General features: G+C 43.3%; 1 protein-coding gene across 1 annotated transcript; it reads right to left on the bottom strand.

Annotated features, from left to right (window-relative positions):
• Positions 1–419: 419 nt before the first annotated feature.
• On the bottom strand, positions 420–19,956 carry LOC133126608 (protein shisa-2). Its single transcript, XM_061238952.1, has 2 exons — positions 19,662–19,956; positions 420–1,055 (listed from the first exon to the last, which is right to left on the bottom strand). Exons 1-2 carry the CDS (start codon positions 19,954–19,956, stop codon positions 505–507), a joined length of 846 nt encoding a protein of 281 aa, XP_061094936.1. The 3' UTR covers positions 420–504.
• Positions 19,957–27,792: the final 7,836 nt, after the last annotated feature.

Here is a 27,792-nt window from a genome sequence, read left to right on the forward strand (position 1 = left end):
ACATACATTCAATGTGTGCGTGTATATGTTAGAGATGGCTCAACCTGTGTCCTGTGTTCACTTTATTATAGGGGACCATAATACTGCTGTTTCTCATAACTACAGTACTCCTGCAATACACATTACTGGTTCTGCATGCAGGCGCCTGCACACACACACACACACAGACAGAAAGCATTCATCTTTGATTCTGCACAGTATAACACACCACTTTTGCCTTTATACTATTGCAGTCTACACACATACAAGCGGTGAAAGAGACATAGGCAGTCAGATAGCTGGAGTCTGAGATATTCCAAGCATATCTATTACACAGTGTACAGGTACATATATGTACAGATATTGGACCCCTATGTTGTGTTGGGTCTGGGCCATTGTGGGGTCCAAAACAGCAACAGGGACCCCTGATGAGGTGGGTACCAGTCAAGTTGTACCTCTGATCTTCAGACATTGTAGGATCCCTCCAACCATAATATCCAAAGTCAATCCAAAGTGATGGAAGGATCACACAGTTATAGGGGGGTGCTTGGGCTCGCTAGCCATGCTGGCAGGAGGGAGGAAACGGGTCTGGAGGGGCCAGTAGCCTTGTGAGGGGTGGAGAAAAGTGGTGGGGCTGGGGGCAATGGCCTCATGCATAGTGTACCCAATGTACTGGGGGTGCAGGATCTGCACAGCCTGCTGGCAGTTCAGCAGGGAGAAATTGGGCGGCATGTTAATATAGACACCAGTATCATGGGACAGGGAGCACCCTGCCTGTGTGCAAAGGAGAGGCAGGGGCTGGACTGAGGAGTGGGTAGAAGAGCTGGCAGCTGCGCTAGACTGCTGTGAAGATGAGTCACAGGACATCCCAGCACTTGCCATCATGGGGATGGCCTCCGGCAGATGCCCTGGCCCTGCTCCGGGCCCACCTCCAGCCATGCCCCCAGCCGCGGACACTGGGGACTGTTCCTGCTTGGGACGAAGACAGCGGCAGCAGCACATGGCCACCACAGAGCCTAGCAACACAAAGCATACAAACACAGCACCCACGACCAGGAAGGGCACATATATAGGCACTGCAGAGAGAGACAGAGGGAAGGAGAAATAAGAGAAATAAGGGAGTGGGGGAATGAGAGAGGGGGTAAAAGTAGTGAGAAGGCAGGGAAGGATGAGGTGTTTATTCTCAAAAACAGTGGTTCCCCAACCTTTCACCCCAAGTCACCCCAGTCAATAATTTCAAAATGTAATACAAAAATCCAAAAAAAAAAAAAAAAACGCCTATACAATTTCAAATAAAAAATGGTAGCCATGAGGGCCATTCCATGAGGTTGCACTACCACACCTCATGGATTTTTGTATTTCTCTGTATGTTAGATGATGAGATTTTTGAGCTTCATTCTCCATTTTGTTTTACTGGTGTTGCCGTGTTTCAAAAACAAACGCATTGCGGCACTAAATATGTAAAGAAAAGCCGTAAATCATTGCAAATTAGTCTTTAGGGATAAGATTTTATGGGGAAATTCATATCTGGCCTCAGAAAACATCTATCTACTTGAATTTTGGATATTTTTGGCCAAAAGTATTTTTTATGTCATTTTGTTTGTAAATTAGATTATTTCATAACATTACTTTACATAACTTTCTGATTGTGAAAAATGTTTCACAACAACATTAGTTGAGATATCACTTGTGGAATATTCAATTTGTCAATTTCTGGAACATTTAGACTCACCCAGAAACCAATGTCAGAAATTTCACCCGGGCCCTCTACTTCGGATTTGTTGAAGTTACTATACATCCTTAGTCAACTTTTCTAAAAAGATTTGGTTTGTTTACACAATACTTCCAACTATCCTAACTTCATACATCTTTGCATACTTGTAGCACCCCTATAATCTGAAATGGAAATCAGATGTAGCGGTCCTCGCACGGGCTCCAAATTATGTAGGGGGTCCTCACACGGGCCGCCAAATAACGTAGGTATTTTACTCTCTACGAAACTGGGGTGCCAGTTAATATTATGTAGCAGTATAACTGCGAAAAGTAATCAGTCTCATAAAATTACTGTTATCAGAAATATCCAACCACAAATTTAGTATTTTAATTAATTAAAATAACCAATATTAATGATTAAACATACCGATAACCTGAAGGTTGGAAGTTCTTCGAAAGACTGCTTTAACTTGGCTCTCATGTCTATGCGATTCCAAAACGGACACCGGGGTTTAATAAAATATATTTATTAACCAAACATACAAAGACATAACAGATAAACGAACAGAAATTTAGTTGGGTAAATTAGTAGGTTAAGTTAGGGCGTGTATGTGTGTGTGTGGGTGCACGCGAGCGCGCGTGTCGCTTGAACAAAGGAAAGGTGGGAGTAGCTAGCTTGAGTAAGCTAGAGTTCTGGGTGTGGTAATGAGTTAGAGTTAGCTGTGAGAAGGGACTACTTGCGTAGTTTTACTCTATATATGCGCAAAAGACGGCGAATCAATTCCGTACATATATATGTAGCTAACCAAACACATTACAATGGTAGGATGGTAAATATTGAAACACAGATTCACAAAAACAGTTAAGACTAAACTAAACACTGGCTATGCCTGAATGTTTGTTCTCTTATTGAGTCCATACGCATTGGATCCAAAAGACGCGATGGTGCTGTGAATGTGTGTCCTGGAGAGATGTGCAGGCTGGGGCGTCTTAGCCGCGCGTTGTCATCTGGTCCACTCGGTTGCTGGAAGGATGTTCGTTGCAATTGTTCTTTGGTGAGCTTTGCAGGGGTAAACTGATGTAGCGTTCTGCGTACACTAGTTTCCACTCGCTATAGGCCACGAAGTTACCGTGAGGTAACTGGGTGTGTCCGTAGGCCTGGAAGTGCGCTGTGCAGCATTCAGACTCTGTCCGAGTCTCGGAGCAGATGAGCTGAAGCGAATGGCCAAAAAGGGTGCGTCGAAGAGAAGAAGCAGAAGAGAAAGCAGAAAAAGCAGAAGAAACAGAAAAGAGGTCCCAAGAACGTGTCTTGCTCTTATACGGGACCGTTTATTGCTCCCGCCATTACGGGATTGGCTGAACCAAGTTAGACGTCATTCGTGGTGGACGTCGCGGAATTTTCCTGTGGGAATGTGGAAGTTGTAGTCCCTACACAGACATTCCACTTTTTAAACCTGGGTTTTATCTACAGTGGGCTCCAGTTTGGCATCCTTGATAAATATCCACAAAAAATACTATAAACTAAAAAATAATACTGATATTGAAATAAACGTTACTTTCCAACATAAAGTACTGTGCATCATTAATGATTCAATAGATTCAATGGTCTTACTTACTTTTTTCAAATCAAAAATGTATTTCCACAATTATTGGCACATCTGGTTTAATAATTTGTGCACCCTTGGCAAAGATGATAGCCAGGAGACTTTTCCTATTATTTTTAGGAAATAGTCAATGGATTTTTGACCATTCCTCCATGCAGAACTTTTCAGAATCATTGAGGTCCTTGGGATACCCCCTATTCAGTTCAGACCAGTTTCATGGGATTTAAATCATGGTTGTTCACATGGTAGTTGTTTTTTGATGTATTGTCGAGGACCCGGCCCTAGGCCCCCCTGATGAGAGATTGACGGGGGATGGGTTAGAAAGGAATGCATTGTTAACCCCTCGCACACGCCATCGAGGTGGTAGTAAGAACGCCCGTAAGAAGAAAAATATGGGGTTCAGAGAATGAGCAGCCATACTTGTCAGTAGAGGAGTCTGAAGTCGGGGGACTTAGATTTAGGGTTTTAAGGAGCAAGGTTAAAGTTCTGACTGAGAATACCCCAACCCTACAGAGGAGGGGCACAATGCCTGGCTAAAGAAAAACAAAAATAAGGAAAACGGAAGGGATGTCAATACCGAAAGAAAATTAATGATTAATGGCGGATGATTTACACTCAGCTATTGGCTGGATGTCCTTTGTAGATCCCTTAAGGCGCCACAAAAAGGGGCACCTGAAGAGGGTGTTGAGATGGTGGCAGGCTTTAACGTCTGGCTTGCATGAGATCAAAGTTTGGAGGAAGTCAAGGAGAGATTATGAAACTGACACAGACACCAGTGATGAATAGGTTCATTAAAAACAACATAAGGGCTAGTGTTTTTCCACTCGTATATTAAGATGGTGGAAATTCCCAAACCAGAGGGGCCCATGAAATAAAATATTGGGGACAGTTCTTTTGAGGTATGAGAAAATGACAATTGGAAAAACAGAAATAATTAATATGATCATTAAAAAACAGGTTATATAAGCGATAAATGTCTTCCCGCTTGACATATTGGGGGCATTTCTTATCAAAAAAGGTACACTTTTGTATGCAAAAAAGATATATAAGGAATAAGTTTTTAGACCTTAGAGCAGGATCCCAGAATTTGGCTTCAGAAGATATCTACGAGCTGTTGAAGAGAGAGCAACGCAAGACAGTCAAGCTGGAGTGGCGCGCTCCCTCTGCGCGCCACTCCAGGATATGGATATGGAGAGAGGAGTGACGTACGCGGTGCGGACTCAGCCCAAGAGTTGTGACAGCAGGACTGATGTCGAAGAGGTGTTCACGCGCATCCCTCATCATACAGAAAAGCTGGTGAAAGAGTTAAAGGGCTTTTACAACATGCTTGGAGCCGTGAACTGCACCTGGAGGCCAACAGACGGGACGCGGGGTTCCTCCACGCTACAGAACACCTTCCTGCTGGACCCACGCAAGAACCTGAAGCCTCCCCCCCTAACCTCAGTGTCAGTGAGGAGAGGCATATGCTGCAGCTGCACTGCAAAACCCCCGACGTGTTCGAAGAAATACCAGTGCACATCCCAGACAACAGGCAGGAGAAGTACGAAGTGCAAAGTCACGTCTTTCGAAAGTCTGGGTCCTGATCCTGCCCCAGATTCCCAAACCAATGCAGCTGTTCAAAGAGCTCATCAACAGCAAGGAGGAGGGATCAAATCCCGCAGAAAACGAGATGGCTATATTTAGGGCATGAGTGGTAATTATAATCTATATTACTTGTAGAAGTAGGAAAAGTAATACATAGAAGTAATACATTATAAGTTTCCTTTTATTTTTATGTCTTTTATTTTTTAGAAAGATACTATATACGATATAAATAAGTAGTAGACTTTAGGGGTGTTCCTACCCATTGTATTAATGGAAGTTCAGTAGCTTTTATCTCCGTGAAGGGGGAGCCATAAGATAAGGTAAAGGCCAAAGAGGAGGATGGATATTGGAGGGGTGTACCTTGATTTTTAAACATCGTGGTGGAAAGGTAATTTAGAAAGAGCTAAGAGGGGTATATGTAACTTGCATGTGATTAGCAAACTGCAAAAGATGATATGTACACTGTAATCTGTATAACTCTATTCTTTTGATTGATTATAATAAAGTATATCTTACTATAATCATATGTGATAAAGAGTCTTTAGAGGAATACATTGAATACAGGACATCGATTACCAGATTTGCATCACACCCTTCACTTCGAGACTGGGCTGGAAGTTCAGTAGAACTTACCAGGGCTCCAGGACGTTCGGAGTACTTGAGTTCGTCCCCGAGACACCTCATTGTGAGGTACTGCTCGTGGGAACGTGAGGTCTGAGCTCGGCAAGGGGTCTGTGGCTCACGACAGTATGCTTGGAGTCATTGTCCTCATGGACAATCTACCTATGACCAGGACTTAGCTTCCAAGCAGAGGCAACCAGATATTCTGCCAATGTTCCCAGGTACTTTGTTGAATTAATTGTGATATTGACCTTAAATGGTTCCCCTGGACCACTGGCGGCAAAACATCTCCAAAACATGAATGACCCACCACCATTTTTGACAGTAGGTATGAGGTGCTTATTCCTGTATGCATTCAATTTTCCTGAGAAAATGTTGATGGTGTGTATGGCTAAAATGTTACATTTTGGTCTTATCTGACCATAGTCATAATTCTCTCTTCCAGTTATAATTCCAATAAGTTTTGGCAAACTCAAGATGCTTGGATTGGATTGGATTTGTTTATTGTGCTCAGTAAGGGCTGTCTTCATGCCACCCATCCGAAGAGTTTGCTGGTATGGAGGTGCCATTGCATGTTTTTAGACTTGGTGAACCCGAGACACAACCAATCTCTGCAATTCTTAAACTGCGACCCTTTGGTTATTTATAGCCTCGCTTCTTCCTTACTGTCCATGGGGATAATATGCAATTGCATCTTCTTCCTGGCAAGGTTGCAACCATTTCATGTTTCAGGCCTTTTTTCCACAGTTCTTTGGCTTTTCCCATGCTGATGGTTGACAAAGGAATTTTGCATGATACAATATCCTTGAGACAGAGATTAACTAAATTACAGTAAAATTGTTCTGCCAATTTCACTTTGCTAGATTATTTACAATAATGGCAATAATTTAGGCACCTGTGGTTTTCAGAAACCATATGTTTGAACATAAAATAATGCTTCAAACCACCCTGGCTCATCTTGCATTTAGCTAGGTTCCGATAATAATTATACACTCAATGAGTACTTTATTAGGAACTAATACTGGGTAGGGCCTCCCTTCCCTCTCAAAACAGCCTCAATTCCTAGTGGCATGAATTCCACAAGATGTTGAAAACATTCCTTTGAGATTCTGTTCTATGTTGACATGATTGCATCATGCAATTTCTGCAGATTTATCAGCTGCACATTCATGCTGCAAATTTCCCATTCTACCACATCCCAAAGGTGGGAAGGCCACTGAAGAACACTGAGCTCATTGTCATGTTCATGAAACCCCTTTGAGATGACTTATGCTTTGTGACATGACATGGTGCATTATCATGCTGGAAGTAGCCATGAGAAGATGGGTACATTGTGGCCATGAAGGGATGCACCAATTAAGTCAGCAACAGTACTCAATTAGGCTGTGGCAATCGAGCGATGATTGATTGGGATTAACAGGCCCAAAGTGTGCCAAGAAAACATTTCCCACACATGTTTCCATCCGCCGAACTGCCGCTTACTGGATGTTTTGTTGCTCCATTATGAGTAAAATCTAGAGACTGTTGTGCGTGAAAATCCCAGGAGATCATGTCACAGCTGAAATCACTGAGATCACATTTGTTCCACATTCTGATGATTGATGTAAACATTAACAGAAGCTCCTGACATGTATCGTCATGATATTATCTACTGCACTATGCACTGATGCTGAAATGGCAGTTGACATAAAACCTTTTAGTTTGTGAAACCTCATGGAACCAGGCGCATGAGCTCGTATTTGCACATTTGTCTTATTTAATAAAGAAAATTACTGAGGAGAAGTATGCGCTTGCATGATTGACTCCAATCCGCAAGTATCATGCAAAGTTTCACGCATGCAAATACACATGCACAAAATATGGGGCTAGGGGTAAAGCATATCTCCTTCCATATACAGTACACACTACTACTGCTAGTAATAATAATAACTAGAGATGTGCATTTCCTAAAGAAAATAGAATGTGATTGCCTCAAACCAGTTGACTATTGCTGCTACTGCCAATGCTAGGGTGAACTGAATGATTGATAGGGTGTAGCTACGTGGTTGCTAAGGGATTACTAGGTGATTACATGTGTGGCTAGGGTGTTGCTAGGTGGCGGCTAAGATGTTGCCAGGTGGTTCCTATGGTGTTACTAGGTGGTTGGTAGGGTGTTGGTACATACATTGTTTTGAATCAAATCAAATCAGCCGGCAAATAAATACCATCTGCTTCACGGAATCAAAGCAGTTTGTCTGTTGACTTAATGCAGTGGAATTACCTCAGAATTCAGCTAGGCATCTTTGATCCTGTAATGTCTAAGTCAATTTAAACTTCTCTGAAGCTGACTATGTGCAGAAAAGGTAACAACAACAAGATGCAGGGACGTTTGTAGGCTATATAAATTGTGATATCTAAATCACAATTTAGAGATTATTAAGTTTACTGCTCGGTGTTGGATTGGCACCGGTCTTTAGATGTGTCCGCAATAACTGCACCAAACATGCATTTCAGCTGTCAGTGTTCTTATATATTAGTTCTTAAATGAATTCACAGAACATGTTCTTTTTCGCAGTCTCATGTTACGATTTGATCAAATCACAACCTGCACTGCGTTGTAAGATCCTGATCAGCTGGAACATTCACATAATGCATAATATTTATCAACAACAGCAACAACAGCATTTTTGTCTTTTCAACATGCAGAGGTAGCTAACATTAGAGCTAGGTATTTGTCTACTGCCTAACCTACTAAGCTAATGTTACCCAGTTTAACAGAGAAAGTCATAGCTAGCAAGGTAACATGGAATCCAAACCACTGGATTTGTCACGTTTCAGGTCTGTCTTGCCCTGTTTTATGTTTTATCATTTGTCTTAGTCAAGTATTGTCTTATCATGTATTATGTTAGTCTAGGTTCGTCATGTTGTTTAGTTTGTTTCTTGTTACGTCTTAGTTCGTTTAGTGTTATGTTTTGATTTATGTTTATTGTTACGCAGTCTGGTCGTTGTTTAAACATACACTTTTACATGTCTTTCCGCAAACCTTGCGTTCCGGCTTTCTCTCTCTCTCTTTCTGTCACTCACACCCTAATTGTTTCTATTTGTCTATTTACTAAAACTACTAATGCTAGATCAGATTGGGTAAAACTAACAGACTAATCATGTGTTCATGTTACCTTACATTTCTCATGCATGTCATTTACTAATTTACTAATGCTAGGGCAGGATAGGTTTATTACTAACGATTACTAATTACCTTGTTAAACTTGTCATCCATCGCACCTGTTTTCCATTCCCTTGCCACTCTCTAACTAATTGGCTACACCTGTCTCGTTGCAAAATTGTCTGCCTCTTGTCCGTCAAAGCAACTCTTGAGCATTATAACTATTGATTACACGTTAAGATCCAAGCCTGTTTATCGACCACTGTTACTGTTTTCTGTTTCGTTGACCATCGCTTGTTTTTGACCACGTCCTCACCTACTGTTTTTGTACCTTTGCCTCGCTGTTTGTTTTATGGTTTTGACTTCCACATCGCCCTCGACTACGACTCTGCCTGCCGCCCGCCTGTATTTCTGCCCCGCTGACAGCTCTCCTGCTACCGGACCTCCCTGCACGTCTACTGACTACCTCTTCCCTCAGCACTGTGTTTTTTTATTGTTTATTGTTTTATTGGCTGGATCTACGTGTATGGACTTTGCTTGTTTTGACTACGCTCCTGGGATTCGTCCCGAATAAAGCCCTGACGGGACTTTATTTCACTGCGGGATTCTTCTTTGTTCAGAAGAAGGATGGCTCCTTACGCCCGTGCATCAACTACAGGGAGCTGAACAACATCACGGTGAGGAACAAGTATCCTCTGCCCTTGATGGTCCGTATCCGTGAGGGCGATGAATGGAAGACCGCCTTCAACACCTCTCTCGGACACTTTGAATACCTGGTCATGCCATTCGGCCTCACCAATGCTCCTGCTGTGTTCCAGGCCCTGGTGAATGATGTTCTTCGGGACTTGTTGGGCCGCCATGTGTTCGTCTACCTGGATGACATCTTAATCTACTCCACTAATGCCAAGGATCATGAGAACCACGTCAGGCAAGTGCTACAGAGACTCCTTGAGACCAGATTATTCATCAAGGCGGAGAAGTGCGTCTTCCACTCCGACACAGTTGAGTTCCTTGGGTTCATCCTTGAGAGGATCAGGGCGGATCCCAAGAAGATTCTGGCGGTCACCGACTGGCCCACACCCACCTCACGTAAGCAACTCCAGCGCTTCTTGGGATTCGCCAACTTCTACCGAAGGTTCATCCGATCCTACAGTCAAGTCGTCGCCCCTCTAACCAAGCTCACATCCACTGCGATGCCATTCCAGTGGAGCCCCGAAGCTGAGACGGCCTTCACCAAGGTCAAGAGACTGTTCTCTTCCGCTCCCATCCTGGTACACCCCGACCCTACCCGCCAGTTTGTGGTTGAGACAGATGCTTCCGACACAGGGTGGGAGCTGTGCTCTCTCAGGTGGCAGCCGCAGACAACCGACTACACCCTTGCGCCTTCTTCTCCAAGAAGCTGTCCCCGGCGGAGAGGAATTATGATGTCGGAAATCGAGAACTGCTGGCAGTCAAACTGGCGTTGGAGGAATGGAGACATTGGCTGGAGGGGGCTGAGAAGCCGTTCATCGTTTGGACCGACCACAAGAACCTGGCATACCTCCAGACAGCCAAGAGGCTGAACTCCTAACAGGCCAGATGGGCACTGTTCTTTGCGAGGTTCAACTTCTCACTCACCTACCGCCCGGGTTCTAAGAATGTTAAGCCTGACGCCCTTTCTCGCCAATTTAACACCTGTTTTGAGCGTGAGGTCCTTCCGGCCTCCTGCACCGTGGGGTCCGTCACATGGAAAATCAAGTCGGTGATCCAGAGGGCTCTACGGGAGGAACCCGATCCCAGGCCCAACCCCAGATTATGCCTATACGTTCCCTCAGCCGCTCGGACACAGGTGCTGCAATGGGCCCATTCATCCCTCCTTTCCTGCCATCCCGGCTTTACCCGCACCTTGGCGGTGCTGAAGCGGAAATTCTGGTGGAGTTCCCTGATCCCCGACACCAGACGCTTCATCAAGGCTTGCACCACATGCGCCAGAAGCAAAGCATCTCACCAGGCCCCTGCTGGACTGCTTCAACCATTGCCGGCGCCCAGCCGACCCTGGAGCCACATTGGAGTCTCAGGATTGATGGGTAGGTCTATAGATCCAGTCAGCAAGAGTGGTCACGCCCACAAAAACACCTTTTTTTGAGCGCCAACTCCACCAAGAACGTAGTGTGTAGATATTGAGGTAACGTTAGACATTTGCGTTCCATGTTTCCATTTGATAAAGTATTCTGTACTTTGAGAGAACTATAGTATGACAATGTAGAACAGTTAACAACAGATAAAGTTGCACATGTAAATAGTTACTTGCCTGCAAAGATACCCATCTATCATTTTGCTAGACTAGGACTAGGAAATCCATAATTTAGACGATTAGCTAGTGATAGGTAGTACATTTGTCACCCATCTAGCTAGCGACCTTTTATCAATTAAAGTTTTGTTATTTCTCTTTCAGATTTTTCCCTTTGTCTCCCAATTTGGTAGCTAATTGTACCCTATCTAATCCAATTAGTGTTAGCTGGGGGGAAACACCGCCCACACCCCATCCCTCAGCGGCCCAAAGGGATCTGGGATCCGAGAACAACCAAGGTGAGCTGTTGTGCGCGCCGATCCACTAACCCTGCCAAGTCCCTCCCTCTGGAGCAGCGAGCTCCACTATGTAATGGTCTGATGTCCATTCCGATGCATTGAGTTTATGTCTGACGTCATACCTTCTTAAAGGTGTATTCCACTACACAACACATGAGCTGGCCAAACTTGGCTTTTGGCAGGAGCAGGAATTGAACCCTGTGACAAATTGTCAGACGGTCGGATTCGAACCGTTGACGTCGCAGCTCACAATGAGCATGCGGTCAGTGCTCTGCAAGCTGCGCCACCGAGACACCCCACCTTGTTACAACTTTAGCTAGCTAACTAGAGGTAGGGATCTAGCTAACTACGGAGCATAATTTATTAATTGGGTGTATAAAATCAAAATATTGAAATATTCATTTTATCAATTAAAGTTTTATTACCAGTGGAATGTCAACTGGTCTTGCATGGTAGCACTGTTACCTTTTAGCCAGTAGTCTTGTCAAGCTAGCAAGTTCTAATAATGAACCACAAAGAACAGAACTTATTTTTATAATCACTGATAGAAATTGTGAGCAAACGTACAGTTGCATTAGATTAGATTAGGTGCGGGCTCCAATCTGCCATACCACTTTTAAACAGGTGTTGGCACCCCTAGCTAATGGCATTAGCCTATAAAATGAACTGAATGAATGAATACCTCTGCAATGTGATGTGAAAAGTGAAACCAGATGATTATGATCAAGTAAGTACTCTGGTTAGTTAGTCTAGCTAGTCAGTCTACATTTCATGGTTATGGATCATAATGGAGTTGACATGGAATTTAATAAGATTAATTCTAATTTTCCATTCGCTTGTAATCATTCTGGACTATGATGCGTCACTGAAAGCCAACCCCCCAACTCACACCTAAATCCAACGGATCCCGACACAAGACCACTCATTCTGCGGGTAATTCAGAAATAGATGTGTTTTTTCTAATTTCATGATATGATGAATGGCGGCACGGATGGTGCAGTGGGTAGCACTGCCGCCTCACAGCTAGGAGGTCCTGGGTTCGAATCCCCGTCGGCCGGGGCCTCTCTATGCGGAGTTTGCATGTTCTCCCCGTGTCTGCGTGGGTTTCCTCCGGGTACTCCGGTTTCCTCCCACAGTCCAAAGACATGCATGTTAGGCTGATTGGAGAGTCTAAAATTGCCTGTAGGTGTGAGTGTGTGAGTGAATGGTGTGTGTGCCCTGCGATGGACTGGCGACCTGTCCAGGGTGTATTCCTGCCTTTTGCCCAATGTATGCTGGGATAGGCTCCAGCCCCCCTGCGACCCTGTTCAGGATAAGCGGGTTAGGATAATGAATGAATGAATGAAGTGATTGTAAATACATTTTTTTTTGCAAATGAAAGTGACAACAGGTGCGATGGAGATGCAAAAGCAAGACAACCCCCAAAAAGGTAATGGTTTTGCCTTTACCTCAAAAAGGAGGTAAACAGACAATTCTTTAGTTTTGTGTTCTGCTAGTGTCCTTGTCACTACTGGTAGCATGAGGTGGTCCAGCTCCTCCAGGATGGCACATCCATACGTGCGGTCACAAGAAGGTTTGCTGTGTCTCCCAGCACAGTCTCAAGAGTGTGGAGGAGATACCAGGTGTTACACAAGGAGAGCTGGACAGGGCCGTAGAAGGGCATCAACCCAGCAGCAGGACCCGTATCTGCTCCCTTGTACGAGAAGGCACAGGAGGAGCACTGCCAGAGCCAGCAGGCTACTGGTGTGTATGTTTCTGACCAAACTGTCAGAAACAGACTCCATGAGGGTGGCATGAGGGCCCAATGTCCTCTGGTGGGACCTGTGCTCACAGCCCATCTCGATTGGCATTCGTGAGAGACCACCAGAATTGGTAGGTCCGCCATTGGTGCCCTGTTCTCTTCACAGATGAGAGCAGGTTCACACTGAGCACATGTAACAGGCGTGAAAGAGTCTGGAGATGCCATGGTGAACGTTATGCTGCCTGTAACATCATCCAGCATGACCGGTTTAGCGGTGGGTCAGTGATGGTCGCACAGACCTCCATGTCATAGCCAATGGTACCCTGACTGCTGTTAGGTACCGGGATGAAATCCTCAGACCGATTGTCAGACCTTACACTGGTGCAGTGGGCCCTGGGTTCTTCCTCGAGCAGGACAATGCCCGGCCTGATGTGGCCAGAGTGTGTAGGCAGTTCCCAGATGAGGAAGGCATTGATGCCATTGACTGGCCCTCATGTTCCCATGACCTAAATCCAATTGAGCACCTATGGGGTATCGGTGCATCCGACGCCACCAAGTACCGCCACAGACTGTCCAGGAGCTCACTGATGCTCACTGATGCTCTGATCCATGTCTGGGAGGAGATCCCCCAGGACACCATCTGCCGAATCATCAGGAGCATGCCCAGATGTTGTCAGGAGTGCGTACAGGCACGTGGGGGCCATACACACTACTGAGTCACATTATGAGTTGCCGTGATAAAATTCACACAAGTTGGATCAGCCTGTCATTTCAATTTTTTACTTTGATTTTCGGTGCAATTTTGAATCCAGCCTTCAATGGGTTGATGATTTTGGTTTCCTTTGACCGTTGTTACGTCATTTTGTTCTCAACAGATTATACAATGTACATCAGTAAAGATTTTCAACTTGAATAAATCTTTCATCAAGATCTGATGTGTCCCTTAAGTGTTCCGTTCATTTTTTTGGGCAGTGTATTAAGTTTGTATAGACAAGTATATACAATAAAGCATTTTTCATCATGAAAATGGCCTATAGCTACGTTTCCCCTTGCAGAGCCAGAAGAAGGTGTCACAAGCCTCAAACAAAGTGATTATGTGGCCATGCTTCAAGTCTTCTAATAAAGCTGTAAGCCTAATGCTATAGCGGCACGGATGGTGCAGTGGGTAGCACTGCTGCCTCACAGCAAGGAGGTCCTGGGTTCGAATCCCTGTCGGCCGGGGCCTCTCTGTGCGGAGTTTGCATGTTCTCCCCGTGTCTGCGTGGGTTTCCTCCGGGTACTCCGGTTTCCTCCCACAGTCCAAAGACATGCAGGTTAGGCTGATTGGAGAGTCTAAATTACCTGTAGGTATGAGTGTGTGAGTGAATGGTGTGTGTGCCCTGCGATGGACTGGCGACCTGTCCAGGGTGTATTCCTGCCTTTCGCGCAATGTATGCTGGGATAGGCTCCAGCCCCCCTGCGACCCTGTTCAGGATAAGCGGGTTAAGATAATGGATGGATGGATGGATGGATGGAAGCCTAATGCTGCATTCACATCATATCAGAGTATGTGTGGAATTAGCACCTTCTGACTGGGAAAACAGTTCACGTCAACCACTGACATTAAACGCGTCGCAAAAAACTTGTAAACACATTAAGTGCATCAGTCACATGGCATGCCACTTCTATAGCCTACCATGATGTTTGCAGGTGTAACTTGAACGTGAACTTGCCATTATAGTTCATTGTTTCATTTGTGAGCCTCCCCAAAGAAATCGGCTAGGTCTTTGAAGATGTGCTCTTTCCAACATAGGCTTCGACATACGTGTTCTAATGAATTTATATTCAACTCCACTTAAGAATTAATTAATCATGAACCCTTCTTTGAACCTTTTCCAGTGTCTCTATATCTTGTATTATGTTGTATCTTGTTTGATGCATTGTTGTTACTGTTTACATTTACACTAACAATGTGGGTAACTTATTTATTATATTTATAGTTTCAATGGTATTTTTTATCAGTGTTTACATTTGGACTGAATGTTTCTTTTTTTGGATTTAGGTTTACATTTAGGCTTAAAATTTGAGGTACAATTTATTAGGTAATACTATTTATATTTTATAGGCTACTGGAGATTAGAAGGTCAAGTTACTTTTAGCCTACTATGCCTGCTTTCATGTTTATATTTAAATGACTTATATTGCTCGTGTTTGCACTGTTGTATGCTGCTGCAAACACCAATTAAACATTGTTCAAATGAAAATCAATCAATCAGGAATATTGCAAAAAACCTGAGCATGCCCAAGTCAACAGTCTGGTTAACTATTAACAAAAATAAAACAGCTGGTGAACTCAATTATGTCAAAAGACCTGGTAGACCGAGAAAGACCACCCGTAGTGGATGAGCGGAGAATACTCTCTATAATGAAGAAAACCCCCTGACACGGCCCAACAGATGAAAAACACTCGCCTGGATGCAGTCTACCATACGGTCAAAGTCTACCATACGTAGAAGACAGTGGCGGCTGTAGGCCAGAATTTTTGGTGAAGCAAACCCACCATCACCCCTGGTGGAAACCGAACCAGTTAATGCCACGCTTTACTTGTTGACCTAGGCCTTTTTGACCACATCACACAGCCAGATATAGGTAGCCTGGTAAACAGGTTTAAATTGACAACCAATCACTATGGTCATTCCATTTAAATTGAACCACCTTCTCTTAAATTATCAACACACAACAGAATACAATGAGAAGTAGTCATGTACTCATCACATGTATTAACAGTCAGATGATGTCATCTCAAGATCCATCACCTATAAATATTTGAATAAACAAAATTATGTAACGTTGTAATCAAGTGTTATATTGTAAAAGACAAGCACAACTGAGGGGGCACATATTGTACATAACTGTGAGCTACAATTGAGAAGATAGTTGAGATGGATGTCTTATCATTTGTAACAGGATGACACCATAAATTTCAGGGATGCGTTTCCCGAAGTCTTCTTAATGCTACGTCCTTCATAAGTTATACCATAAAACTCTGCCTTAACATTTCAGCTTGTTTCCCGAAACATTCTTAGCTAAGTATACCTTCTGTACGTGGTACTTTCGTAAGGTTAGTCGGGACCACTCTTAGCTATACCTTATTGATGTTGTCAGCTCACTACACTAGTGGCCACTACCCACTACGCTAGTGGCCACCACATCTCAATCTGTTAAGCAATATGTACATGAATACTTATACAGTTGTAGTTGGCTAATAATATTAATTTTAAAAAAAATAATAATGTTTTGCATAATGTTTTCATGCAAAGACTAAAAATGTACATTAAGAAGGATGCATGTTGCACTTTATTGAACATGTTGCCTTATTGCCTTTTAAATTATATTTATAAACTGATGATTTCCCACTCTCTCTGTGGGCTGGAGCGATGATTATCCATAGTTCTTTCTTTGTTTTGTTGGACACCAAAATGGAAAAGAATGTTCCTTTATTCAGCACCACATCCTATAACAATATCTCCATTTTGTTTGCTGTGAAGCTGTGGGACCGCTTCTTTCTTTCTTTGTTTTTTTCCACCATAGCTTATGTTGTTTTCGTGTTGGTGTGTTTGTGATGGTGCTTCTGGCAAATTAAGCCTGATTGCAAAGTTATTTTAGGCACCATGACAAAGATATTAAAATAATGTAAATAAAACATGACATGCCAAAGAAGGCGTATTGGTAGCGGGACGACATGTGATACCACAATCTGATGTCACAAACCGTAAAAATAATTTGGCAGAAATTATATATACAGTTGGATTATTTCATTTGTAAGTTTTTAATTCTATTTAAGTTAAGTTCCCACCAGTTGTGATTAATGCAAAATCTTTATGTATTCCTGTAGTATTTTATTCATAAAGAACACTATTTTCTCTCATAATGCAGTCAAGCCGTCACTGCATGGAGTGAATAATTTATCTTAGAGTTGTCGATGGGCCAAGTAACGTCACACATAGAAGCTATCCCTTAAGCCTAGGGATAATTCTGGAAACAGTAAAGTACACAACTTTAGTAAGGTATACCTTTCCAGTCTTCGTAAAAGACTAAGAGACACCATTATCAGGAAATGCAGCCCAGATGCTTATGCTTAAAGTTCTTGCTGCTTTAATGGTACAGAGGATGCTGATAGTACCAGACATGTCATCTTTCTTTGGCATTTTGTTACATCAACATGTTAAACCATCTGATATTTAGTTTGCGGTTTGATGATTTTGCTGGATTGGCCTGGCTATTACAATAGATGAAGAACACATGGAGATTGAGGTAAACTTTATGCATCCATTTTACCCAGTAAGATCATTTTTTGGGCCGAAGAAAGATGATGTTTTACATGTTGGAAACAGTATTGACAGAATTCTACCAGAATACTACCCAATGGACATGGCAAATTTGGATGGCATCAATTAGCATTGTAATGATATGCCTATGTAAAGCTCCTGGGATGCTTATCTCACCTGTTTCTGCCTATTTCTGCCTATTTTATAAGGATTATAAGGAGACGTATGGTGTCATCCTGTCACAAATGGTAAAATCTGACTTGTAGGGATGGAGATCATTAAGATGTGATCATTAAGATTGTCGAGCAAGTACCGACTGAGTTGAACTGTGATGTTCTGATTGGTTAAGACTTTAGGTCAATCATCATGTTAAGAATGACCACAAGAGTGTGCATGATTAGAAGACATTTGTGAAGCATGCTTCACGGGTGGACTTAAAAATCCACAAATATGCAATCAATGCATTGTATGCCTTATGAGGTCTCTCATTTAAATATAAATGCCTCGTGAAGCAAATATATTGTATTTTTAATGTATTTGCCATAACAGACATGATTTTGAACAGAGGCAATTTCTTTGCTCCACAAAGGGAACAGTCATTGTTATGATAATTTAACATGAAATAAATACGCGTTGTGTGATATACATGTTCTTTTTTTTCTTTTTTTTGATGAAATACTGCTTCACCTGTTGTCTAAAAGGAATTTCCTCCAGTAGAAGACTACACTAGCAGGGCTACAGAGGGTACACTACAAGATGCAGACCAGAGTGATGGAAAGAGGAAAGTGTAGACAAAAAAAAGGAAATGCCCATGATCCAAAGCACACCACCTTATTCGTGGAGGGGATGTTATGGCTTGGGCCTGTATGGCTGCCTGCGGAATGGGTTCACTTGTCTTCATTGATGATGCGACAGCAGACAGAAGTAGAATAATGAATTCTGAAGTCTACAGAAATTTTATTTGCTCAGATAAAACCAAATGCCTCCAAACTTATTGGACGGCACTTCATCATGCAACAGTACAACAAACCAAAACATACTGCTGCTGCTGTTGACAGCCAAAAACGGGAAAATCTTTGACTGGCCAAGTCAATTACCAGATCGGAATCCAACTGAACATGCATTTTAAATGCTGAAGAGGAGACTGAAAGCTAAAAGTCTCAAAAACAAGCCTCAACTGAAGATGGCTGCAGTACAGGCCTGGCAGAGCATCACCAGGGAAGATACCCATGTCTATGTGCTGCAGACTGTCTTTTGATGCCCAAAAATGCTGAAAAAAAGTCTGCACTTCAACCTCATCTTCATCATTGTATCTTTTCAAACTCAAAGTCTTGGAGCACAGAACCAAAATAACAAAAAACATGTCACTGTCCAATGAATCATGGTACTCACTGTACATATGGCACACACATTCAAAAACGCAACTACATGTCTTGTACACACACCACACAGATACCTCAAACAAAGAATGATGTGTGTGTGCACACTACTGGGCAAGATCCACAATGAAAAAAATTTTAATGTGTTAAACTTAAAATTTGTATTTAAAAATGCCTTGATCTTTTAGGCTAGAATTTCAAAAAGCTTTTGGTTTTATCTATAAAATAGTTTTTAGCAATTGGTTCAGCAATTTTCAAGTAGTTCACCATTTCCTATTCAAACAACCTTTGTTCATTTGATCACACATTCAAGCTGTGTATTGTCATTGGATGTGATATTAATTCATTAATTCATTTAATCATGCATTATAGTATTTTAAAGTATTCTCAATATTTGGGTGAGGAACATGATAAGACCTTCAATAAGACCTTTATTAATAACCAGATCAATGAATTTAAACACAAGTAAAATCGACACAAGCAGACATAAAGTGTGACGAACATCAGGTCCAATTACGCGGGTGTTATTACAGCTAGAACAAATGTGGCTATTTAAAACTGCACAACATAAGTTGCCATTTGTGAGTGGGCAGTTTCTTGGGCGTCTACATTCCCTTCTGCAGCTGTCACTGTCAACAGCATCTGGGTATAACTTCGCGAATTTTAAAGTTTTGAAACGGAGATAAGCTAGTCTTTAAGTTTTGAAACGTATGGTTATGCAAATGTATTTTCTTCGTTTTCAAAAACTGCAACACTTACCTTCGATAACAAGGATAAAAAATAAAATGATGTACCTCCGTCAAACTACATTTAAAGAAAACGATAAAGCCATACCCCCACCCCGCCGGATAGCCTATAGTTTCGCAAACCAGTTAAAAACCTAAAAGTTGTATATATTACATCAAGATCAATAAATAAAATGTTGGAACTTACAAGTAAAACAAAGGCTGTGCAACAGCGTATAGATACATGTCAGTGACACAAAATGAAACATAGGCCGATATAGGTGTTTGAAACGTTTACCTGCACCATTACTTTTGTTTTCCTTGCTGTCTGAGTCTGACTCGCGGGTCTGCTTGTCGTTCTCACACGTCCCCTGATCCAGCCGCGCGTCGCTGTTTGTGCAGCAGTATCGAAGCTCGCATTGTCCACAGCAGATGATGGCATCGTCGCTATCGAATCGCTCCGGACATTGAAAGCCCTCTCTCCGGGTACCCTCTGAGTCGTGCCAACCGTGACAATACTCCCCACTAGCCTTCACCTCGATAACCGCGAGGAGCAGAATCAAAGTTACAGACACACGGGGACTTACTCGCATACTGGAGCCAACGAGAGACACACTGGACCGGCGAGTTAACTAATTAAAAACCTTTCTCCAAGCGTGTATGCGTATATGTATTGAATGGATCAAAATACAAAGAACATGAAAGAAAAAAAGAACAATGTGTAAATGTCTTTTAAAAGAAGGCTTCCAGCATGTAACTCAATTGATGAAAATGCGTGTCACCAAAATGTTTTATGAAATGTGTTTTCAGATAATCCCAGGATTATAAATAACACGATCTTTTGCGAATGAGAAAAATTCGGACAGTTAAGCTGTTTCATATTGTTTTCATCCAACGCATAGCCTTCTCTGAGATGCACATTACATCGGGCGGGTTCAGAATCTCTCAGTTGCAAGTACGCCGCTGTAAGTCATGTCGTCTTATCCGAAATCAGTTTTCATGAAACTCTTCTCAGAACATAAAATTAAACCAATAATAGCTTTTTCCCCGAAGTTGTAGCCGCTTTCATGTACTCCTTCCTGTCCAGTTGACGAGCAAAGCAAGTCTTGTTGCGTCTAATCCGTGTCATGCGATGTCTGAAAATTACTACACTAAGATGTGCCATACATAAATGGCATGCAGTGTAGTGACATGGGGTGCCAGGACATGCAAGGAAAGTAGGCTACTCCAGATGTCAGAACTTTTTGGCAGAGTAAGTTTGACTACTCCTTTCGATCCTGGCAAAAGTTCTGTGCAATACGAGTGAAAGTACTTAAACAAATGTTCCCCTCTTAAGGTAGAACGTCTTGTCCAACTTTGCGCTTGCGCAATGCGAGATGCTATATCCATGATAACGAGCCTCATTGTGCTGAGTGAGTCCTTGAAATCGCTCAGCGACTCGAGGGTACCCCCTCTGCGCTAAGTGGCACCGCTAGGGACCCCTGTTTGCAAGCGGCAACACATATATTAGCCCTTCATTCCTTTATTACACCTCGTAGGCAAAGGCAGGGCGTTACTACCACATCCCACCTAGAAAATCAACACCAGTAGAACACTGCGGTAAAGCTATCCGTGCTTTTAAAAAAGCTCGGTCAAACTATCCGTTATAAATTCGTGTGCGCAGTTATACTCTGCTTTGCTACTGCGTATGCACAACGTCGGAAGACTGAAAAGGTGATTTCTTGAGAAGATAGCTTATAAATTTATGGTCGGCCTTAGAATGTATCTTTCTGCAGGACCCATAGCGCGTCTATAGAAACTGGAGAGGGTGGGTCCAGGCAGTGAAGCCTGGTGTGATGTGTTCAAGTTTTTTTGGACCAGTTAAAAGCCTTGCAGCAGCATTTTGCACTAGCTGCAGGTGGAGGAGGGATGTACAGGGAAACCTAAGTACAGGGAGTTACAGTAGTCAAGATGTGATTATATAAATTCATTTCATTTCCAAAATGTGAAATTAAAGGAAGGGCTTGGCTTTGGCTATGGCTTGGAGTTGAAAAAAGCTAGTTTTAATGACAGAATGAATGTGTTTGTTGAACGTAAGGGCGAGATAAAAAATGACACCCAGGTTTTTGGCATGGGGTTTAGTACAGTGGGATAGAGGCCCTAGGTGAATAGAGAGACCTCTAAGAGATTTAGACAGACCGAACAGGAACACCTCCAAAGTTTTTAGTCATCCAGTCTTTGATGTCAGCAAGACAATCGGACAGGCTCTTAGGGAACACTTATTGTTTGCTTTTAAAGGGAGGTAAAGCTGAATATAGTCCGCATAACAGTGGAAAGAGATATTGTGTTTCTCTATAATAGAGGGGGAGCATGTACAGGCAGTGTTATGCCGGGGGGAACAGTGGAACCAGGGTCTCGGACAAAAAAATGGGGTTCTCGGAAGGGCGCTTGAGTCTCGGACAGCAACGGGGGTCTCGGACGGAAAGGGGGGTCTTGGACGGAAACGGGGGTCTCGGAAGGGAGCTTGGGTCTCGGACCAAAACGGGGGTCTCGGAAGGGAGCTTGGGTCTCGGACGGAAAAACAGGGGTCTCGGACTGCAACGGGGGTCTCGGACGGAAGGAACAGAGCTCGAGGGGGGTCTCGGAGGGAAGGAAGGGAGCTCGGGGGCTTCTCGGAGGGAAGGAAGGGAGCTCGGGGGGCTTCTCGGAGGGGAAGGAAGGGAGCTTGGGGGGCTTCTCGGAGGGAAGGAAGGGAGCTCGGGGGGCTTCTCGGAGGGAAGGAGGGAGATCGGGGGTTTCTCGGAGGGAACAAGGGGTGTCAGAGGGTTCTCGGAGGGAACAAGGGGTCTCAGAGGGTTCTCGGAGGGAACAAGGGGTCTCAGAGGGTTCTCAGAGGGAACATGGGGTCTCAGACGGGCACGGGCCCGGGGTCTCTTTCTTCTTGACCTGGAGGGGTCTGGAACCCAAGTCAGCGCCTGGGCCGGGGCCAGAGCCTGGGACTGGGCCAGACATGGCACAGGGGCCAGACCAAGGTCCTGGAGCGGAAGTGACTGGGGGGCCCGAGACGGGACCTCTCTGGGCAGAAGCGGCTCGGGGACCCGAGAAAGGGCCTCTCTGGGCAGAAGCGGCTCGGAGGCCCGAGACGGGGTTTCTCCGGGCAGAAGCTGCTCGGGGACCCGAGACGGGCCCTCTCCGGGCAGAAGCGGGGGCCGAGACTGGGTTTCTCCAGGCAGACGGGGCTTGGAACCCAGAGACGAGCAGTCCTCAGGCAGATGGGGTTCGGAACCCAGAGACGAGCAGTCCTCGGGCAGACGGGGCTCGGAACCCGGAGACGAGCAGTCCTCGGGCAGACGGGGTTCGGAACCCGGAGACGAGCAGTCCTCGGGCAGACGGGGTTCAGAACCCGGAGACGAGCAGTCCTCGGGCAGACGGGGCTCGGAACCCGGAGACGAGCAGTCCTCAGGCAGACAGGGCTCGGAACCCGGAGACGAGCAGTCCTCGGGCAGACAGGGTTCGGAAGCCGGGGACGAGCGGTCCTCGGGCAGACGGGGTTCGGAACCCGGAGACAAGCAGTCCTCAGGCAGACAGGGCTCGGAACCCGGAGACGAGCAGTCCTCGGGCAGACAGGGTTCGGAACCCGGAGACGAGCGGTCCTCGGGCAGACGGGGTTCGGAACCCGGAGACGAGCAGTCCTCAGGCAGACGGGGCTCGGAATCCAGAGACGGGCACTGGGATTGAAGGGGAAGCTGGAACAGGTGTGGTTCTGGAAGCTGGGTCAGGAGTGGAGTGGGAGAGTGGATTAGTGATGGGAAAGGTAGTTGGATATAGCCAGGTCTGAAGAGCTTGGCCTGGATCGCTGTGAGCAGGGCAGTGATCTGCTCCAACAATCCACATGCGGGCCGAGTCAATTGAAGCGTTGTGCGCCATATCCCAGGGGGTGGGGTCCGCTGGTTCCATGCCTGGATTGGATTCACAATGACACGCATGTAATACAAACGGCTCCGGACTAGAGAGTAGACAATTGCAGAGAATCAGGAGATGCAGAGATAGAGAGAGACAGGTGCAAATACTTCGCTGAAACTAAACAAGTCATCAGTGATAGAATAGGGAGGCGGAGTTACAGAACAGAATTGAAACTGGAGATGCGTTAGTAAGTTAGTTAAGTGATTTAAATTACAAATACCCAAAACTAGTGAATGTTAGTTTGTTAGTTTGACAAACATATTAGTGTGTTAGTATAATTAGTACTGTACAAATTCTATGTTAGTTGGGATTAGTATATTAGTGCTATGTACAAACATGAAATGGAGAGAAAGCAGGAAGTAAGGAATGTAAGATTGGAAGGAAGACTGAACCCCGGAACTACCGTAAACACCCGAATAGTGGGGCACGCAGACAAGGGAGTGACTGGGCTAGAAAACATTCAGACTCAGACATCACAGGGGATGTGCAAAGACTAACGAATATAAACAGAACCAGACATGAAATATGAAAATTTATAAATTACAAGAATAAATAATACTAAACAATGATACACTAACACACAGAATACAGGAACATAACAGTCAGAAAATAATAGACCCTAAAATTGAACCCTGGGGGACCCTAGGAGCAGAGGAGGGGTGTGTCATGTGTGACATTGATAAATGTAATTAACAACAGTAGTTACACAATTTCAACTTAGCTTTATACTGCAGCTATGTACATTAGCTGCCTTAGCAAGTTAGACTGCATTCATGCCATATTAGCTTGTTAGCTAAAATCAATAAATGGCCAAAGAAGGCTATGAATGCAATTCACTCATCACAATGTATTTCATTAAATTATATAGGTAGGTGTGTGGCAAAGAATGCACAGAGTGTTATCCAGCTAATAATCATTTGTGTACCACATACAACTGCAGAAAAACAATCTCAGAGACAGAACACTCAACAATCTGTGCAAAAAAAAGTGGCAGCTGATCGGTAATGAAGGCACTTGGTGCTGTTTATCCAACAAGCAATCATGCACTGTTAACTAGCTAGCTAGCAAGCCTCAGCATTTTTAGTCAACATTTTATTCTTCCAGACCTCATAGAAAAGAGAGTGGAGACTGGGCTCCATAGGGGGTCTATTGTCAAAGAAAGGTATTTAAATTCCATGTTTTTCCAAAATGTCTGGACCCAGACAAACATTATTTCACAAACTATGACTCATCAATGTATTGCTTATAAACATTGACTGATTACGTTGTAACTTTGGTTGATAAACCGGCTTGGGCTTTTACATTGAAGTGAATGGGCAAAGTAGCCCTCAGTTGCACTCAGTAGCCATACTTCTGGTTGCTTCACTGCCCGACCCACCCACCATCTCCACTTCCTATAGACACACACACACACACACACACACACACATACAATCAATACGAATAATATCTCCACAGTATGAACACGCGGGTAATTATGGAATTGGAATTGTGGTTGGAACTGAGATATGCTGGACATTCATGTTAGTTATTTTTATCATTTGCACTCCATAGTTTCCCCAATTACTGAAATGGAACTTTTTTGTATAAGCACATGCAGAATATTGTTCAACAGTTAAAGGTATGCAGGATTTATTTCCTTGCTTCGCTCCTGTGTTTACACATAAAAAATGTTTACGCCCCATTCTCAACCCCACCTCTCTATTGCAGACTACCATATGTCATGACAGCAATGAGCCAGCTGATTGAATTTAGTTAGCTAATAAAAATTATAAATGTCAAACAAGCTGACAAATATATTTACTATTGACTATTACCGATTAGCATTAGAAGTGACAAAACTAGTAATCAGCCCAACACTCCTATTCACAGTATCAACTACCAATGTGAAACCTACATCTATTTTACCCACGTTAAATAAACAGCATCTAGCACATTTAAATAAATAACACATTTTGTTTCAGTGTATGGCTATAGCATGTTGCCCTCTAGTGGTTGAGTTGTCAACATCTCAAATTATTGTTGCGTTCATATTTCTATCATACAAAAAACTGCAATATAATAAAACTGCAAAACAGCTGTGCTAGATACTCTCTGTTAGCGAGAACGGCAGTTTAGATGGTTATCAGGCTCTTAATTGCTTATCAGCCTCCCTCATGCCACGCTCACGGTTTACAACCCTGAACTCACCACAGCAATACTAGCAATACTTGATACCATTTCTCTACTTCAAAAAAAATCATGTTCTAGTATAAGAACAAAAATATACAATTCTGAAGTTGCATGAATAAACACTTTTTTTTTTTGCTCACTTTTATTCCACGTCCGGCCGACATATTTCCGGTTTCGTAGAAATACAAGTTCGTTTTTCAAATTATTCAATACAGACATATTTATGGAACCAAATATCCTACCTGGGTATGAAGCTACGACTGCTTTCTGACTAACGTCAAATTTTATTTCGTAATCCGTTCAGCCATTTTCGAGAAAACTATATTTTTGCAGGGAGTGTACCTAAGCAAATGCGTCTTAAGGTACTTCTTATTCATAAATGCATTGCTAGGTCATTTCAGTACCAAACTACTGTAAAACTTGGCAACGTTCTTGTACAGGGTTTCCTACCATTTCCAACAAGGTATAATGTGTCATATTCAGGTGACGGACAGTTATATTGCTACATTCGCGTAGCAGAATGAATAAGCAGACGTGCGTAAACATGTGCTGGTTAACCTAATTTTGGAATAAAGTTCCATTTTAAATGTGATGCAGGTTTGTTAGAAAGCGTTAGGGTGAGTAATCCTTTTTGGAGAGATTTCGGGACACTTTGGTCATGCTTTATAAAAACATACTCTCATATTTGTGAATTTTCTTTACATTTTGTATCAACAAATTTTAAGGTTGGGTGTGGGGTGTTAGGGTGTCAGACACCAGGGTTCCTAAAAGCTGTTCACAAACGAACAACCACTAAATCTGCAAACCAGACTAAAGGGACAGGAAAATGAAAAGATAAACTTCTCACAAAGGGAACTTAAATAGATCCCAAATGGGTAGAAAAAGAAATCTTGTAGCAACACAAACACTATTCTCAGTGAAAATAGGAGAGTATTCTAACAAAGGGAGAGTTAGACAATCCCACAAACCCTTTTTTAGAGAACCAGAGATACTTTTTACCAGATTCAGCATAATGCAAATTACACAGAAGCACCTAAGTGCTACACCTGTGAGTAAATAGGCTGAAAAGGCTGTCAACCGACCAGACCACCCTGCAGTGGTCCAACCGGTACTGTACCATGACACAAATCTGTTTTAATAGAAAAATAAGCTTTTCTGATCATTCATGTGTCTGGACAAAAATGTGTTTTGAATTTGGAGAGATTTGGAGACACTTGAAAACATCTAGGTGCAGTTTTGGGAAAACTCACATGGAATTTAAATGCCTGTCGATATATTTACCATCCAATATCTTTACCATTATCTTTACAGAAGTTGATATGTATTTGTACACAAATATAAAATAGTTGGTCTGGGTTGGTCCTTGATCTAGAAATTGAGATATTCAGTGCTAAAATATACAATCATAAGGCGTTTTGTAAATGTTTTGTATATTAGTCTACCTTTTCTGTACACTGTATGTACAGTCTGACATAAATTTGTTGTTTCAAATTTTGTACAAGCCTCTTCTTTAATTGAAGTCTTTAACCATGTGTATGCAGTAAACAGTTTTTGAGATATTGACACTTTTAAAGGACTTGTTGTTTTAAAGGAGGTGCGCCGTCGGGTGGAGGCTGAAAGAAGCGCAAAGGCCGTCTCTCTTGCCAAGCAGGGACAATGGATGAGGTGGGAAGGCCTGGAGAGGAGAAAGCTCAGCTGGAGGGAGCTCTGGGAAATGGAGGCAAGCAACATCAGCTTCATCATCAGAGCTACCTATGATGTGCTCCCATCTCCAAAAAACCTCCACCAGTGGTATGGCGAGGACCCAACCTGTGCTCTCTGCCCAACTCCAGCGACTCTCAAACACATCTAGTCCTGCCTAGATTGTCACCTTCCCTCATGTTTTTAAACCTCAGTCTCTGCTTTGTCAGAACGTTGATCATTATCAATGCATCAGTTCCCTGTACGGCTGTTAATGGAGATTCTTTATGACACGCCTTTGATTTGTTTTCAAGTTTGTCTTGCCCTCTGCTTTCTGATTCTTTACGACACCCATTTGCTTTGTTTCCTGATTTAAATTTTTGCCTCAACCCTTTTGTACCTTCAACTCCCGATTACCTGGATTTTGACTTTTTGCTTGTTTATTTGACCATTCTTTTGTTTTCTGTTCTTGGGCATTGTCTGTGGATCTCTTTGCTTTGAACTTGAACTTAATAAACAACATTTTGGATTATCCCTTGATCTGCGTCTGGGCCCTCAGTGCTAACATTTCTGCCAATTTGGTAGCCAATTGTACCCTACCTTATCCAATTAGTGTTAGCTGGGGGATACACTGA

Source organism: Conger conger, chromosome 4, assembly GCF_963514075.1.
Source record: "Conger conger chromosome 4, fConCon1.1, whole genome shotgun sequence".
Classification (NCBI taxonomy): Eukaryota; Metazoa; Chordata; class Actinopteri; order Anguilliformes; family Congridae; genus Conger; species Conger conger.

Coding starts and splice junctions, on each gene's coding strand:
- LOC133126608 (XM_061238952.1), bottom strand. CDS start 19,956: ATGCGAGTAAGTCCCCGTGTGTCTGTAACTTTGATTCTGCTCCTCGCG. Junction 1,056..19,661: donor AAACAAAAGTAATGGTGCAG/GTAAACGTTTCA, acceptor CTCTCTCTGCAG/TGCCTATATATGTGCCCTTC.